The sequence below is a fragment of the Leucoraja erinacea genome, chromosome 4 (genome assembly GCF_028641065.1).
Source record: "Leucoraja erinacea ecotype New England chromosome 4, Leri_hhj_1, whole genome shotgun sequence".
In the NCBI taxonomy this organism is placed as follows: domain Eukaryota; kingdom Metazoa; phylum Chordata; class Chondrichthyes; order Rajiformes; family Rajidae; genus Leucoraja; species Leucoraja erinaceus.
Window position 1 is genome coordinate 5,916,252 of NC_073380.1, and position 17,500 is coordinate 5,933,751.

The 17,500-nt window shown below is 45.2% G+C and overlaps 1 protein-coding gene across 1 annotated transcript in view; it reads left to right on the top strand.

The window, feature by feature from the left end:
* cdh17 (cadherin 17, LI cadherin (liver-intestine)) overlaps positions 1-4,921 on the top strand; it is a 113,937-nt gene extending 109,016 nt beyond the window's left edge. The window contains exon 18 of the mRNA XM_055633583.1: positions 1,284-4,921. Coding sequence (XP_055489558.1) covers positions 1,284-1,411 — 128 coding nt within the window. The 3' untranslated portion in view covers positions 1,412-4,921. The remainder of the gene's footprint in view (positions 1-1,283) is intronic.
* The last annotated feature ends 12,579 nt before the right edge of the window (positions 4,922-17,500 follow it).

The window sequence follows — 17,500 nt, forward strand, 5'->3', positions numbered from 1 at the left end:
AAGGGCCGAATGGCCTACTCCTGCACCTATTTTCTATGTATCTATGTATCTATGCATCTCTGGAGAGAAGGAATGGGCAACATTTTGGGTCGAGACCGAAGAAGGGTCTCGACCTGAAACATCAACCATTCTTGCTCTCCAGAGATGCTGTCTGTCCCGTTGAATTACTTCAGCATTTTGCGCCTATTTTCAGGTTTGTAGGCAAATTGGCCGGTAAAAATTGTGAAATTATCCCTAGTTTGTAGGATAGTGATAGTGTACAGGGTGATCGCTGGTCGGCACGGATTGGTGGGCCTGTTTCAACACTGTATCTCTAAAGTGCAAAGAAAATTTTTTTTTGCATACAGTTCATTAGAATTATTGCCGTATGTAAATGCGATCCGAGATTATGTACTGAAGGTATAGAAACAGCCCACTGAGTCCATATGCAAGAGAGTCGCCAGGTTTTGGCGCCATAGAGGCCCGTTGCAGCCATCACCTCCGCCCGTATTGTCCCTTTTCTCACCCGGCCACCTTCAGCCTCCGTAAACCAGGGGGCGCTACCCGCAGCCGACATTGAGGGTGCAGAAGGTAAGACCCCCCCCCCCCCCCAGCTGTTTCTTCTTCCTGTCCCTTTGTTCCTGCATCCACAGCCATCGCCGACACCCTCCGCTCTCCTCTCTGGTTCTCCGGCATGAACAGTTCAGTTCAGGTCAGTTTATTTATTGTCACACGTACCGAGGTACGGTGAAAAGCTTTTGTTGCGTGCCGACCAGTCAGCGCAAAGACAATACATGATTACAATCGAGCCATTTACTGTGTAAATGATAAGGGAATAACGTTTAGTGCAAGGTAAAGCTTGCAAAGTCCGATCAAGGATAGTCCGAGGGTCATCAAAGAGGGAGATAGTAGTTCAGCACTGCTCCTGGTTGTGGTAGGATGGTTCAGTTGCCTGATGACAGCTGGGAAGAAACTGTCCCTGAATCTGGAGGTGTGCGTTTTCACACTTCTATACCTTTTGCCCGATGGGAGAGGGGAGAAGAGGGAGTGGCTGGGGTGCGACTCGTCCTTGATTATGCTGCTGGTCTTGCTGAGGTGGCGTGAGGCGTGAATGGAGTCGATGGAAGGGAGGTCAGGTTTGAGCGATGGCCTGGGATAGGGTGACGGCCCGCGGACTGTCAGCGGCTCCTGCCCATTGATCAAGGCCCAAGCCGTGCATGTCCGACACTGTTTCTGTTACAAATATACAGTTTTATAAGCGCCTGCGGAGAAGTAATTTGACGTGTTCATTAATCTCTCCACAGCTTTGATCCTCGTGGTTGTGTATTTAAAAATGAAACCTAAAAAGCAGGAAAAAACCGATCCATATCCACTGGAGCTAACTAATAAAGAGCTAACTGATAAGGAAGCTGAGCCCTTGACGACTGCATAACGGCAGATTTTTACCTGTCCACTCCACGGGAAAGAAATTATCTCACAGGGTCAGCTTGTCAACTTATTGAAGACCCAGTCACAACTTCAACCAGGGATTATTCTTTTTTACCGTGCAAACAAGTTTTAAACACTAAAATAACTTTCGATTTTTACCATGGCGCACACATCTATGAATAGAATCTCACAGGACCTGAAAAGAACGTAGGGTTGTGTGCTTTGTGTGCGATCATTACATTACCCTCTGCTGTTATTATCATTACATTATACTTGGAATATTACCCATAAGAGTCATTTTCCAGTGTTTAAATTTCCATCCTATTCGGACTGACAATGCAGGTTTTTTAGAGTTTTGTTCGGCTCCGCTGATCTGCACAATTTATTATCAATTAATTTGGGATTGAGAAATGGTCTGTACCCCAAATATTTCTTGCCAAAAAGAAAGCAGTCATTGTTCATTTAAATACTTTATTTGTTAACTAATCAGGGAAAATTTCTCAATGAACGCAATCTTCATCCTGGTGTGGGCTTCAAATTTCTGTTTCTTTTTGGCTTCGGAGATGAAATGATCAAGGATTTATAGGGTTTTTTTTACAAAATGCCTGTTTACTTTTGTACATGACTGTTTCACACCTTGCATCAATTCCATTCTAATGAAGTCACTACAATGATGTAATGATACAATTTGAAATGATTTTTACTTTCCTTCTGTGATTTATGTTTGATTTGTAAGAAACTTGCTAAAAAAGCCTTCGCACACGCACAATATGTGACCATTCTGACCCTGATAGGTGCTCTGATCTGAGGTTTAGTTTAATTTAGTTTGGTTCAGAGACATGTAGTGTGGAAACAGGCCCTTCGGCCCACCGAGTCAGCGCCGACCGGCGATCCCCGCTATCTTACACACGCTAGGGACAGTTTACATTTATGTCTTTGGGCGTGTGGGCGAAAACCGAAGGTCTCGGAGAAAACCCACGCAGTTCAAGGGGAGAATGTACAAATTCCGGACAGACAAGCCAGGAGCCACATAGTCAGGATCGAACCCGGGTCTCTGGCGCTGTAAGCGCTGTAAGGCAGCAACTCTACCGCTGCGCCACCGTAGATCCAGGTGATCGGGAACATTCTGACAGGTGAGCTCAGGCGGTCGTAGCCATGACTACTAATGGCCCTGCGATAAGGAAACAAACAAGAAACAACAAGGCGCAGGTACCGTTGAGTTTTAAATTAAAAATGAAACAAATTCTGGAACGCTGCAACAGGTCAGACAGCATCCGTGGATGGAGAAACAGAGCTGTGGCAAAGAAGTCTTATTCACGATTGTTATCCATTGTCCTCTACAAAATGGCGGTCTAGGGTTACTGGGTGAGGGCCTAGATATGATGATCATGGTGAGCAGCCTAATGCCAAACAATGCCTGGGTTCTCACACGAAGACTGCTCCTGAACAAAATGTTGGGGGATGGTTGCTGGTGTGTCTCAGTGCCAGCTGGAAAACGTGAATTAGGAAAGAGATTTAGCGGGTACAGTGCCCGGGGAGATCATGTTTTGGGTAGGCAGTGGGGAAACTGTGGCTACAGAACTAATGCTCCCGTGGCAATCCGATACGATACGATAGAACTTTATTTATCCCAGGAGGGAAATTGATCTGCCGACAGTCATAAAAAAAACAAAATACACGAAACGTGAAATTAAAAAGTGAGGAGTGGAAAGGCTTGTGGATGTAGCAAAGACCATCATCCAGCTGGGCGGCCTTCGTTGGGCCAAGAACAATTTTTATCTCATAATCTTTCTGGCTCTTCCTGTCAATGAAAGGACCGTGTAAATAAGAATTATGCTTGAATGATATTTTTGTGTCGGTCGTTCTAAATTTTCCTTCTCTGTGTTAATAATGTTAATGACATGAGAAGAAGGATGATTATAGTGCTTTTGTTTTGCTGCTGAGGGTTTCGAAGGACAAGCCTTTGAGAAAGAGTTCCGCGGAAATGCTTGTAATTTGGTGTGAGCATGCTTGAGGTGGCAATTGGTATTCTGCTTGTTTTGCTTGTAAAAAATGTGTACGTACTCATTGTAGCCACTTTTATTTTTTGTTTGGTGGCTATATATGCTCATTTTAGAATACAGCTATCTGCCGAGGTGAATTTATTTTCGACTTGCAGTGATCATCTTGTGTTGAATGGACTCCTCAGTGTGTGCACAGAAATGTTATGTAGATTAGTCGGAGAAATAGAAATATTTTAAATTGCAAGGAAATGGGAAATGTTGGTGCAAAGGGGAAACCCTTTTGTTCTTGCATCCAAATACAAAAAAAAATTGCGTGCAAGTATTTGCAACTAATTCTGGAAACAAATGCTGTGTCTGTCTTCAATGCAAAGGGTTTGAAGAGGGATAAGGGAAAAACCGTATTATAATTACGTTAAGGTCTCGAAGGTCTTAGTGCGGTTAAAACAGCTTGCCTTCTGGTCTCCCATCATGAACAAGCAGATGTGTAGGAAGGAATTGCAGATGCTGGTTTACACCGAAGACAGACTCAAAATGCTGGAGTAACTCAGCAGGACAGGCAGCATCTCTGGGTGGAAGGAAAGGATCTCGACCCGAAACGTCTCCCATTCCTTCTATCCCGAGGTGCTTCCTGTCTCGTTGAGTTACTCCGGCATTTTGTGTCTATCTTCTAAGTAAGCATACTGTACGTGTGCAACAAAACATTGATTCCCGGGAAAAAGAGGTTGTCCTTTGAGGAGACTTGGGTCATGATGTCAAGAGTTTAGAAGAGTGAAATTTGAACTGTGAAAGCATGCAGAATTCTTCATGTGTTTTATGAGGGATTGCAGGGAGAATATTTTCACCCTGCCTGTGTTTTGAACTTGTGTTCAGATCTCAGAAGAAGGAATTCGTCATCAAAGAAGACATTTCTTCACTCAAATTGTCGTGAATTTTTGCAATGTTCTGCACAAGTAAACCCTGATCATTCAGATAATATCTTGGGAAAGAGAGTTAAAAAAATAAAATCTTATTGGAATCAAGGAATATGGGAAGATGGAGATAAATTGGAAGACCAGTCATAAAGTTAAACGTTGATGCAAGCTTAAAAGAGTAATATGTCGTAATCTTGTGCTTATTTCCTGTATTCTTATGTACTGCCTCTCAGGGATTACTGGCATTATAAATAACAGCAGAGCCATCAGGGTTATCATGATGGCTCTGTATCAGGTTACATTTATGTTTCGGGGCTATGATATCATTTCTGAACTTAAAACTTATAGACACTCCATGGGATGAACCCACAGAATACGGGCCCACCTGCTCCTTTCTTGAATAAGCAGATCTGTCTTTTGGGCCGAGGGCAATTTTTCATTGTGAAGTCTTGTTAGGAGGTGCGTGCCGTTTCAAAGCTGGTGGGCAACAAAGTCATTGTAAAAAGTCAACATGGAATCTTCTGCTGTGGCATATTTAGCTTTTGTGAGGGTTTATATTCTGCAAGGTAACCTTTTGAAATAAACTTGAATGTGACGTTTTCCGTTTTGTGGTTTGAATATTATATTGCTTAGATAAGATCCAATACATCCATTAATATGGCTTAGTTCAGAGATACAGCGCAGAAACAGGCCCTTCGGCCCATTGAGTCCCGCACCGACCAGCAATCCCCACACATTAATACTGTCCTACACACACTAGGGACAATTTTACGCTTATACCAAGCCAATTAACCTACAGACCTTTGGATCCTTGGAGTGTGGGACGAACCCGGAGATCTCGGAGAAAACCCCCAGGGAATAATAATAATATTTATTTATATGGCACTTTTAAACAAAATAACTTTGAACCAAAGTGCTTTACAGAGATTGATTAAACTAATTGAATAGATTAAATGTCAATAAATCCATACAAAATAAAAAAGAAAAAGAAAAAAGACACAGAACAGTACACTATAGAAATCAACAAGAAACGTCCCCCCACAGCAGAATTCACTGTGAGGGAAGGCACTAAAAATATCCAGTTCTCCCCCTCATAGTCCACCCGAGGTCGGGGTCTATATGTGGCCTCCTCAGCCAACCCGATGTTTTCAGGCCCTCTGCTGCGAAGCTGGATCATCGGCGTCGGGTGAACAGTCTTCAGCGGCCTGGACTGAAGCGGCCGCTTCCTCCCCGAAGACTGCAATGACCAAAGTTCACAGGCCACGCCGGCCGGACCTCCGACTCTGGCGATCTCGGATCCCAGGCCCCGCGGTGTTGTAAATCCAGTGCCGCCCGCCCGCGGCTGGACGCTCTGCAGCCGCAGCTCAACGATGTTGGTGTCCCAGCATTTGCACCGCCGGCGAAGCTGCAGTCCCGGCAGGAAACGCCGCTCCAGCGCGATGGTAGGCCGCACAGAGAGGACGAAGAAGCGGTTCGGAAGAAAACCGCATCTCCCACCAGGTAGGACTGGGATTAAAACAGTTTCCCCCTTCCCCTCCCCCCACCCACCACATAAAAGAAGACCTCCAATAAACATTTTGTTCGGACAGGACTAAAAATAAAAATAAAAAAGGGTGAAAGGACGGACCGCAGGAGGAGCAGCCTTACACAACGGCGCATCACCCCTGAAGTCCGCCATCTTAAGACGTTGGCAATCCAGGGAGCCTCTCATATAATGAAAACATATAAACACCGTACAGACAGCACCCGTAGTCGGGATTGAACCTAGGTCTCCAGCGCTGTAAGCGCTGTATGCAGCAACTCTGCTGCTGCGTCACCGTGCCGCCCTGGGGTGGGCGACTTTTGCAACTCTCTGCAATTTCTAGCGGTCTTGGGCAGAGCCATTCCCAAGCCAAGCCACACCCCAACCCGACAGTATGCCTTCTACAGTGCATCTGCATTCATTTAGGTTGGCCACAGGCCTTGAACATGGAACAGTATGCTGACTCAAAACTGTCTCAACAGTCAGTAAAAATTAAATACAAAATGCTGGAGTAACTCAGTGGGACGAGCAGCATCTCTGGGGAGAAGGAATGGTGTTGTTTCGGGTCCAGACCCTTCAGACTGTAGAAGGGTCTTGACCTGAAACATCACCCATTCCTTCTCTCCAGAGATGCTGCCCGTCCCGCTGAGTTACTCCAGCATTTTGTGTCAATCTTTGGTTTAAACCAGCATCTGCAGTTGCTTCCCACAGAGTAAAAATTAAAGACTGGATTTGTGGGAAAGCATTCTGCGGCAAGGATAGAGAGACTTTGTGACCCAGATTATTGATGTAATTGCTGACGAAATAACACTCCATTTGCTCAGGAAATGTTTGCTTTCAATCCAGAGGATAACTTGTTCCCACAGACCAAGACTGACTTCTGATTTGTAATGATAGACTCGATTTACAGCATTATTGAAGGTTGACACAAAAAGCTGGAGTAACTTAGCGGGACAGGCAGCATCTCAGGAGAGAAGGAATGGGTGACATTTCAGGTCGAGACTGGTCTCAACCCGAAACGTCACCCATTTCTCCTCTCCAGAGATGCTGCCTGTCTCGCTGAGTTACTCCAGCATTTTGTGTCTATCTTTGGTTTAATCCAGCATCTGCAGTTCCTACTACACATTATTGAAGGCTCATTGCCTCATTTTCCCAGGCTCTGGAAAGAGAATGGTAACTTTTACAATCACAAGGAGTGCAGTATTCTGGTTTTAGAGTTTGGTTTAGAGATACAGCATGGAAACAGGCCCTTGGCCCCACCGAGTACATGGTGAATCCATTCTCATATTAGTTCCATGCTATCCCACTTTCCATTCACCATTCCCTACACTCCAGGGACAAGTTACAGAATCATAGTCATAGTCATATAGCATGGAAACAGGCCCTTCGGCCAAACTTGTTCACACCGACCAATATGTCCCATCTACACTAGTCCCACTGCCTGCGTTTGGCCCATACCCCTCTAAACCTGTCCTATCCATGTGCCTATGTTTCTTAAACGTTGCGATATCACCACCTCCAACAGCTCGTTCCATACACACATCATCCTTTGTGTAAAAACGTTACTCCTCAGGTTCCTATTAAATCTTTCCCCCCTCACCTTAAACCCATGAGGGCCAATTAGCCTACAAACGCGCAAATCTTTGGGATGTGGGTGAAAACTGTAGCACCCGGACAAAGCCCACGCGGTCACAGGCAGAACGTGCAAACACCACACAGACAACACCCGAGGTCAGGACCGAACCTGGGTCTCTGGTGTCGTGAGGCAGTGACCCTACCAGCTGTGCCACCGTGCCGCCCCTGAAGTACTTTTAAACTACTTTCTTTAACCGTATTTTGCACGGGTGGATTTTTCAGCCTTTAGTTTAGTTAAGAAATACTTCCCAGAAACAGGCTCTTCTGCTCCACGGGGCCTCGCCAACCAGCGATCCCCGCACACTAACACTATCCTACGCACACTATAGACAATTCTCAATTTTACCGAAGCCAATTAACCTACAAACCTGTACGTCTTTGGAGTGTGGGAGGAATGAATGAATGAATGAATAAGTTTATTGGCCAAGTATTCACATACAAGGAATTTGCTTTGGTGCTCCGCCCACAAGTGACAACATTAATAATAAAACATTATTGATTAAACATGTGAATTAAATAAAATACCAGAGCAAAAGGAGGTTACAGATTTTTGGTTATTGAGCAGAGTTATTACTCGTGGAATAAAGCTGTTTTATGTCTGGCTGTGGCAGCTTTGTCAGTCCGGAGTCGCCTTCCAGGAAACCGGAGCAGCCGGAGAAAACCCCATCGGTCACAGGGAGAACGTACAAACTCCATACAGACAAGCACCTGTAGTCAGGATTGAACCTGTGTCTCTGGCGTTGTAAGGCAGCAACTCTACCGCTGTGCCACCATGCAGCCCAAAGGTATAGGAGCCAGAAAACATGGTTCTTCCCAGCATCTATCAGAGTCTTGAACACTGCACAACATACCAACAGCGCCCGAGGTCAGGATCGAACAGGGGTCTACCGCTGTGCCGCCGCGCCACCCATGGAAATCAGCTTTTCCCTCCCCTCCTTTGTGCTGAGTATTCCCTTGTCGTGTGCCATTGAAGATCAAGCGTTCAGGAGGAGCTGTGATGTGTCGTAATTTTCCACCCATTGTCATTGACTAACAACGAGTAAAGATAACCAAACTGGAAAATATAATAGCAGCAGAATCAGTGACACAACAAATACACTAGCGCTCTCCTACAAACACTAGGGCCAATTTTACCATGCAAATGGGGTACTGATTGTGGATGATCAGCCATGATCACATTGAATGGTGGTGCTGGCTTGAAGGGCCAAATGGCCTACTCATGCACCTATTGTCTATTGTCTAAATTAGCCTACAAACCTGTACATCTCTGGAGTGTGGGAGGTCTTGTACAAACTTCATACAGACGGTACCTGTAGTCAGGATCGGACTCGGGTCTCTGACTCTGTAAGGCAGCAACTCTACTGCTGCACCACCGTGCTTTGTCTGAAAAAATAGAAGCATAGAAATTCAAATGTGTAGAGCTAGTTTATTGTGTTATCTGATTAAGTTTAGGTTAGTTTAGTTTATTGTTACGTGTACCGAGGTACCGTTAAAATATTTTGTTATGTGCTATCCAGTCAGCAGAAAGATTATACATGTTCACAATCAAGCCACCCACAGTGTACAGATACATGGTAAAGGGAATAATGTTCAGTGCGAGATAAAGTCCAACTAAAGATAGTCCAAGGGGCTCCAATGCGACCGATGGTAGCTCAGGACCACTCTCTAGTTGTTGATAGGGTCCTGATAACAGTTGCCTGATAACAGCTGGGTAGAAACTGTCTCTGAATCTGGGTGTTTGCGAGGTGCAGTGAATAGCTTTGTTTCGAATGGTATCGAAGCAAATCACATACTATATGTAAATCCAATCAAGCCAAACTCAAGGACACGCTCAATAGGTAGAGCAAACGAGAAGGTGCAACAATTGGGGTGGCACGGTGGCGCAGTGGTAGAGTTGCTGCCTGACAGCGCCAGAGTCCCAGGTTCAATTCTGACTGCGTGTGCTGTTTGTATGGAGTTTGTACGTTCTCCACGTGACCTGAATGGATTTTCTCCAGGTGCTCCGGTTTCCTTCCACACTCCAAAGGCATACAGGTTTGCAGGTTAACTGACTTTGGTAAGATTGTAAATTGTCCCTAGTGTGTGGGATAGTGTTGGTGTAGGAGGTGACCGCAGGTCGGCGCGGACTTGAAGGGCTGATGGGCTTGTTTCCGGACTGTATCTCTAAACTAAACTAAACTAAATGTGGTTCACATCATTGTAATACAATTCCATACCCAAAGTCCAATTGAATACAATGCTGAGACCTACATTAGACAATATGTGCGGGAGTAGCCCCAACAATATGTGCAGCACTACGCTCATATATTCTGCACTCCTTATATATTTCTTCTCCTTTGCTCTTCAAATTGATTTTTTCAGTGATACTATGTTTTAATTAAAGGCAGAAAGTATTGGAATGGTACAATGGCTGGTTATTCAGTTGGACACCTTTCATCAGAATTAATTGATAATTTGTATTATGATTAGCCAACAAATTCTGCAGTGTACGAATCCTCAGTTTTTAGGTTGATGTAACCCATTTTTAAATGTTATACATCTAGTATGATAAAACGCCGCTCTTAATCTTTATTAATCTATGATACTAAAACTCTTTCCTTTGTTCTCACCATTCTAACTTTCTTTGTGTATGCAGGGTTGTGTTGGCCACGAGATTGATCCCTGCGATGGCGGGATTGTCATATGAGGAAAGATTGAAAAGACTAGGCTTGTATTCACTGGAGTTTAGAAGGATGAGGGGGAGATCTTATAGAAACATATACAATTCTAAAAGGACTGGACAAGCTAGATGCAGGAAAAATGTTCCCAATGTTGGGTGAGTCCAGAACCAGGGGCCACACTTAGAATAAAGGGGAGGCCATTTAAGACTAAGGTGAGAAAATTTTTTTTTACCCAGAGAGTTGTGAATTTGTGGAATTCCATACCAAATCACTGGATGGATTTAAGAGAGAGTTGGATAGGGCTCTAGGGGCTAGTGGAGTCAAGGGATATGGGGAGAAGGCAGCCACGGTTTATTGATTGGGGACGATCAGCCATGATCACAATGAATGGTGGTGCTGGCTCAATGGGCCGAATAGCCTCCTGCACCTATTTTCTATGTTTCTTTCTTTTAATCTCCTTAATATGTATCTTCTTCCAAAACGCTTGGCCACAGCCTTCACATTTTCACACATGCCACACACATTTATTCCCTCGACGGGATAAACATCTTCCCGTCGCATTCCGACCTAAATTTCCAAAGTTTTAAAAGTTTTAATTGTTTTTTAAAAAAATCTGCTTTTCAGTGTGAGACTCGCAGCACTTTCCATTGATGATGTCACTGTGCCATCTCACAGACGTCCAATCACAATGGACCTCATTTACATATGACATCACAATGGGACAGGGGTGGGAGATTGCAACCTTCATGTGTTTCCACGAATGCAATCAACCTGGCGTGCACAATCAAATAAGATCAAATAGAACAAGTTGTCCCACTCTACCCCCTCCCTCTCTACCCCCCTCTCTACTCCCTCCCCCTCCCTCTCTCCCTCTCTGCCCCCTCCCTCTCTGCTCCCTCTCCCTCCCTCTCTCCCACCCCCTCCCTCTCTGCTCCCTCTCCCTCTCTGCTCCCTCTCCCTCTCTGCCCCCTCTCCCTCTCTAGGGAATGGTGAGTATCGGGACCTATGTGCAGGGCTGCCAACATTGGGTGAGAGTTGGGAGTGAGAAATTGTGAGAGACAATAGACAATAGACAATAGGTGCAGGAGTAGGCCATTCGGCCCTTCGAGCCAGCACCGCCATTCAATGTGATCATGGCCGATCATCCACAATCTGTACACCGTTCCTGCCTTCTCCCCATATCCCCTGACTCCACTATTTTTCAGAGCCCTATCTAGCTCTCTCTTGAAAGCATCCAGAGAACTAGCCTCCACCGCCCTCTGAGGCAGACAATTCCACAGACTCACCACTCTCTGTGAGAAAACGTGTTTCCTCATCTCCGTTCTAAATGGCTCACGACTTTTCCTTAAACTGTGGCCCCTGGTTCTGGACTCCCCCAAACATCAGGAACATGTTTCCTGCCTCTAGCGTGTCCAAACCCTTAACAATCTTATATGTTTCAATAAGATACCCTCTCATCCTTCTAAACTCCAGAGTGTACAAGCCCAGCCACTCCATTCTCTCAGCATATGACAGTCACGCCATCTCAGGAATTAACCTTGTAAACCTACGCTGCAGTCCCTCAATAGCAAGAATGTCCTTCCTCAAATTAGGGGGCCAAAACTGCACACAATACTCCAGGTGTGGTCTCACTAGGGCTCTGCACAACTGCAGAAGGACCTCTTTGCTCCTATATTCGATTCCTCTTGTTATAAAGGCCAACATGCCATTTGCTTTCTTCACTGCCTGCTGTACCTGCAGGCTTACTTTCATAGACTGATGTACAAGGACCCCCAGATCCCGATGTACTTCCCCTTTTTCCAACTACGCCATTTAGATAGTAATCTGCCTTCCTGTTTTTGCTACCAAAGTGGATAATCTCACATTTATCCGCATTAAACTTCTTCTGCCATGCATCTGCCCACTCACCAACCCGTCCAAGTCACCCTGCATTCTCATAGCATCCTCCTCACAGTTCACACTGCCACCCAGCTTTGTGTCATCTGAAAATTTGCTAATGTTACTTTAAATCCCTTCATCCAAATCATTGATGTATATTGTAAATAGCTGCGGTCCCAGCACCGAGCCTTGCGGTACCCCACTAGTCACTGCCTGCCATTCTGAAAAGGGACCCGTTAATCCCCACTCTTTGTTTCCTGTCTGCCAACCACTTCTCTATCCATGTCAGCACTCTACCCCCAATACGATGTGCCCTAATTTTGCCCACTAATCTCCTATGTCGGACCTTATCAAATGCTTTCTGAAAGTCCAGGTACACTACATCCACTGGCTCTCCCTTGTCCATTTTCCGAGTTACATCTTCAAAAAATTCCAGAAGATTAGTCAAGCATGATTTCCCCTTTGTAAATCCATGCTGACTCGGACCGATCCTGTTACTGCTATCCAAATGTGCGGCTATCTCATCTTTTATAATTGACTCCAGCATCTTCCCCGCCACCGATGTCAGGCTCACTGGTTTCTAATTCCATGTTTTCTCTCCCCCGCCTTTCTTAAAAAGTGGGATAACATTAGCTACCCTCCAATCCACAGGAACTGATCCAGAATCTATAGAACATTGGAAAATTATCACCAATGCATCCACGATTTCTAGAGCCACTTCCTTAAGTCCCCTGGGATGCAGATCGTCAGGCCCTGGGCATTTATCAGCCTTCAGTCCCGTCAGTCTATCCAACACCATTTCCTGCCTAATGTGGATTTCCTTCAGTTCTTCCATCACCCCAGATCCTCTGGCCACTACTATATCAGGAAGATTGTTTGTGTCCTCCTTAGTGAAGACAGATCCAAAGTACCTGTTCAACTCATCTGCCATTTACTTGTTCCCCCTAATAAATTCACCTTCAAGGATCCAACTTTGGTCTTAACTAATTTTTTCCTCTTCACATACCTAAAGAAGCTTTTACTATCCTGTTTTATATTCTTGGCTAACTTACCTTCGTACCTCATCTTTTCTGTAGTGTGTGGGAGGTATGCAGCTTTTGCATATTTCAGCTTGAAATTGTGCAATCTGGTGCATACTGTAGCGAGTCTTTTAACTTGAATGCAATATTTATGCTTTAATTTGGATTAGCTATGAATAAGGTTAGGCTAAATTACATTCCTAATTACATTCCATAGTAGAGCCGGCCTCTGGTCAACAGGTGCAGCACATGAATGATCTTAGTGTATTCATGTATGGAGATCAGATTATAATCAAGCACTTGGCCGATGTTGACCAACCTGGGTCTCACTGCACACCTGGTACGACTCCTGACCCTGACTCCAGTTGCATACCTTCTCACATACCTGACCCCAAGTCCAGCCTTACACCTGGCCCCCTATTCTACCCTGATCATAGCTCCTTACCTGCTTAGGTTCCCAGTGCTCAACACTCCCATTGTCCCACCTTTGACTGCACCTAGTACTATTCCAGACCTTGACTCTGGATGCACACGTGGCCTTGTTCCTAGCCCCTCTGCACAATATATCTGGCCCAAACATGAATCCCCATATCTGACCCCCTGGACTTAACCTATTACGTTCAGGTCCACAGGTGCTTATCTAATGCGGTAATCTTTTATGGGGCATTTCACGGACCAAATTTTTGTATATCAAAATTTGCATAACAATTGACTTCCTTGTTATCTAGCATGCTAGTTACTTTGTCAAATACGTCATCAATTGGTTGAACACAATTTCTCATCCATAAAATTATACTCACTCAGCTGTATAAGTATTCTGTTACCATTTCATTCATTTTCCTAACAAACTGTCCTTGTCATTTTCACCCTGAATATTTTCAGTAATCTGCTGTCTTCCTCTCAGCTGGGACTTTTCCGAAATGCAAAGTCCAATAAATGTATATTTAAGCAATAATATTCTATTTAATGTGATCTTGAAATACATTATGTTTTCTGTGGTATTCATAACACAACAATAATAAAAAGATCTTTGTTTTGATTGCACCTATCAACATGCATACATTATTATATTACAGTTAATATGTACCGAGGGCAAATTTTTGTTCCAATGCTCCCCATTCCCAATTACTTTTACATTGAAGTGATTGAAATCCAAGTGAAGTTTAAATGGCATCAGAAAAATAAAACCTCCGGAATGGACGATATTGGTTGGTTGGAGTCAGTATCAGCACAATTACTATATTAAACTTTGAATCTTCAGATGTTCCAGCTAAAACTAAAGACAAACAACAACCTTCTCACACATTCCCCTGCAAGTTTCGCTGTCACTCCTTTAAAATATGCCCCTTTTTTGAACAAGCTCTTAAACATCGCATCTGAATCCGTTTCCATCTGATTTCACTCCTTGTGGATGTCCATCTACATGTTCAATTAATAAAACAATGAGATTGGCGACATTTCTATTTAACCTGTGAAAGGAATTAGAGGGGGGTTTAGAAATAGTCAGTGAGGTAAACAAACATAGTAGTTGAGTGGCAAATGACAATAGTGCTACCTTCCCAAAATTTAACTGAAGGAAATAATGGGTTATCGGGGCTGTCTGTTGTGACAGACAGCCTGACACCTTGCATTTCATTTCCTATCCCCCTGGATATTCCGGATTAATAAATTAAGGTTTTGTCAACTAATTACAAATCAGGCTAATTAAAAATCAATAACATTAGCCAACTTTGAAACACAAAGCTCTGAGCATTGGGATCCAGACATCACGGACAACTGGCCTCAGTTCCCCGCTCACATCTGGCAGTGCTCTTCATCTGAACCAGGGGCTGCGGATCCTTTTTGAAAGTGGGGGGGCTGCCAACACTGGGCGGGAGTTGAGTCTTTCAACTTGGCCCAAGGGAGCATAGCGATTGCAGGGTGTCCCCTACCCATTGGTACGGATTGGAGCGTTTCAGATTGAAATTGGGGAAGTCAACTTACACTTGATGCACTGATATGCTTTAAATGGATTGAGCGTTTTTTGGGGGGGGGGAGGCCCGATCACTGAGTGGCTTTGAGTACCCCGAGGGTGGAGCGAGGAGTGTGGGAGGGTGTGGGAGGGGTTTGCCCCACTACCATGGTAGGGACTTTTTGAAATTTGATGTATTAAAATCATGTTTTAGTGGATTGTAGAAGTATGATTTCAATATTTTTTGTTTGAAGTATTCTTAAGGTAACTTTTTAAGGGGTAACCTTTTCCACACAAAGGGTGGTGGGTGTATGGAACAAGCTGCCAGAGGAGTTAGTTGAGGCAGGGACTATCCCATCATTTGAGAAACAGACTGACACATGGATAGGACTGGTTTGGAGGGATTTGGACCAAAAGCAGGTAGTGTGGCTGGGACATGTTGGCAGGTGTGGGCAAGTTGGGCCGCATGGCTTGTTTTCACACTGTATCATTCTAAATACCTCCACCATGCATGAATGCTTCAAAATCAAGCGGTCAAGTTTTATTACCATGTACTCAAGCATAGAAACAAAGAAAATAGGTGCAGGAAAGGCCATTCGGCCCTTCAAGCAAGCACTGCCATTCAATATGATCATGGCTGTTCATCTAAAATCAGTACCCCTTTCCTGTTTTTTCCCCCATATCGCTTGATTTTGGTAGCCGCAAGAGCTAAATGGGGTACAGGCTGTCTTGAAAACACCCAGTGAATTGGCCTCCACTGCCTTCTGTGGGAGAGAATTCCATCGATTCACAACTTTCTGGGTGAAGAAAGTTTGTCCTCGTCTCAGTCCTAAATGGCCTACCCCTTATTCTTAAACTGTGACCCCTGGTTCTGAACTCCCCCAACATCGGGAACATTTTTCCTGCAGTTACAGTAAGTGAAAATCTAGCAGGCAAGCAAGATGCTTTCTCCAACCACCCCCATTTGAAGTCCACTATCTTCCACCGTTTCTAACCAGTGCTTGGTACCTTCTTCCAGCAGCCACTGGTTGTCCTCCAGGATTCACCGAGCCATAGCCTGGTCCATGCCGGTCACCAGGGCGAATTCAGCACAGAGACTCTCACGGCAGCCTCCGATGGCCCGGGACTCTTGCGCTGAGCTGCTCCATGGCGGGAGCTGCAGCGAGCGGCTCGCCAGCCCAGCAAACACACGCCAGCCCCGCAAACACTCGCCAGCCTCGCAAACACTCGCCAGCCTCGCAATCACTCGCCACCCCGGCTCCCCGTCCACTCCATCCCTCCCTCCGCCCCAGCTCTCCAACACCCGCGGCCCGTGCAGTTGATATTCGTTTCGAAATTCTCGTTGATCAGCATGAGAATTTGGCGAAATGCGTGATTCTCACGCTCAATGCGTGAGAGTTGGCAGCTCTGCTATGGGTCAGTGGTGAAGTATTGCGTTCGGGGACCAGCCCTTCCCTGTGACACCGCGCGCTCCCCCCGTCCCTCAATCTCTACCGCCTAGCCCTCCCCCTCTCCATTCCCCTTCCTCTCTACCCCCTCACGCTCTCCCTCTTTACCTCTCCCCCTCCCTCTCTACACCCCTCCCTCTCCCTCTCTAACCGCACCTGTGCAGTTGGGGGCTATGCGTGAGTGGATAGGGTGGGGGATGGGGGAAAAGGAGCAAATGAATAATATTAATATAATATCACGGGGGGTGGGGGGGGGGGGTTAGTGTGTGTATGTGGGGGGGGTGGTTAGTGTGTGTGTGTGTGTGTGTGTGTGTGTGTGTGTGTGTGTGTGTGTGTGTGTGTGTGTGTGTGTGTGTGTGTGTGTGTGTGTGTGTGTGTGTGTGTGTGTGTGTGTGTGTGTGTGTGTGTGTGTGTGACACCGCAGGTCCCCCCCCCCCCCCAACCGGACATTGAGGGGACGGGACTCAACGGGTCCCACTTGGTCTGGTTTCTACTAATATTGAAATCAGGCAATTGAAAATCCTTCAAATAATGCTTTCTTCCTCTAGAATTTACCAGACGAACATTTTTAATCTTCTTCTGCTGTCATTTTCTTATATTCCAGTATTAATGAAGAAAAATGCTTAGCCAAAGCGTTTAGGGATTAGGAAACAAACTAATACAAAGTGTTTTACGTGAGTGTGGATCTTCAGTAATCTGTTGGATAACTGCACAGCAACCTCGCTAAGTTTTACCCCAGTTGCCTACCTATTCCATTTCAGGACCAACATCGGTTTAATTCAGTCAACATCGGTTTAACTAAAATTCTTAAGGGGTTGGACAGGCTAGATGCAGGAAGATTGTTTCCGATGTTGGGGAAGTCCAGGACAAGGGGTCACAGCTTAAGGATAAGGGGGAAATCCTTTAAAACCGAGATGAGGAGAACTTTTTTCACACAGAGAGTGGTGAATCTCTGGAACTCTCTGCCACAGAGGGTAGTTGAGGCCAGTTCATTGGCTATATTTAAGAGGGAGTTAGATGTGGCCCTTGTGGCCAAGGGGATCAGAGGGTATGGAGAAAAGGCAGG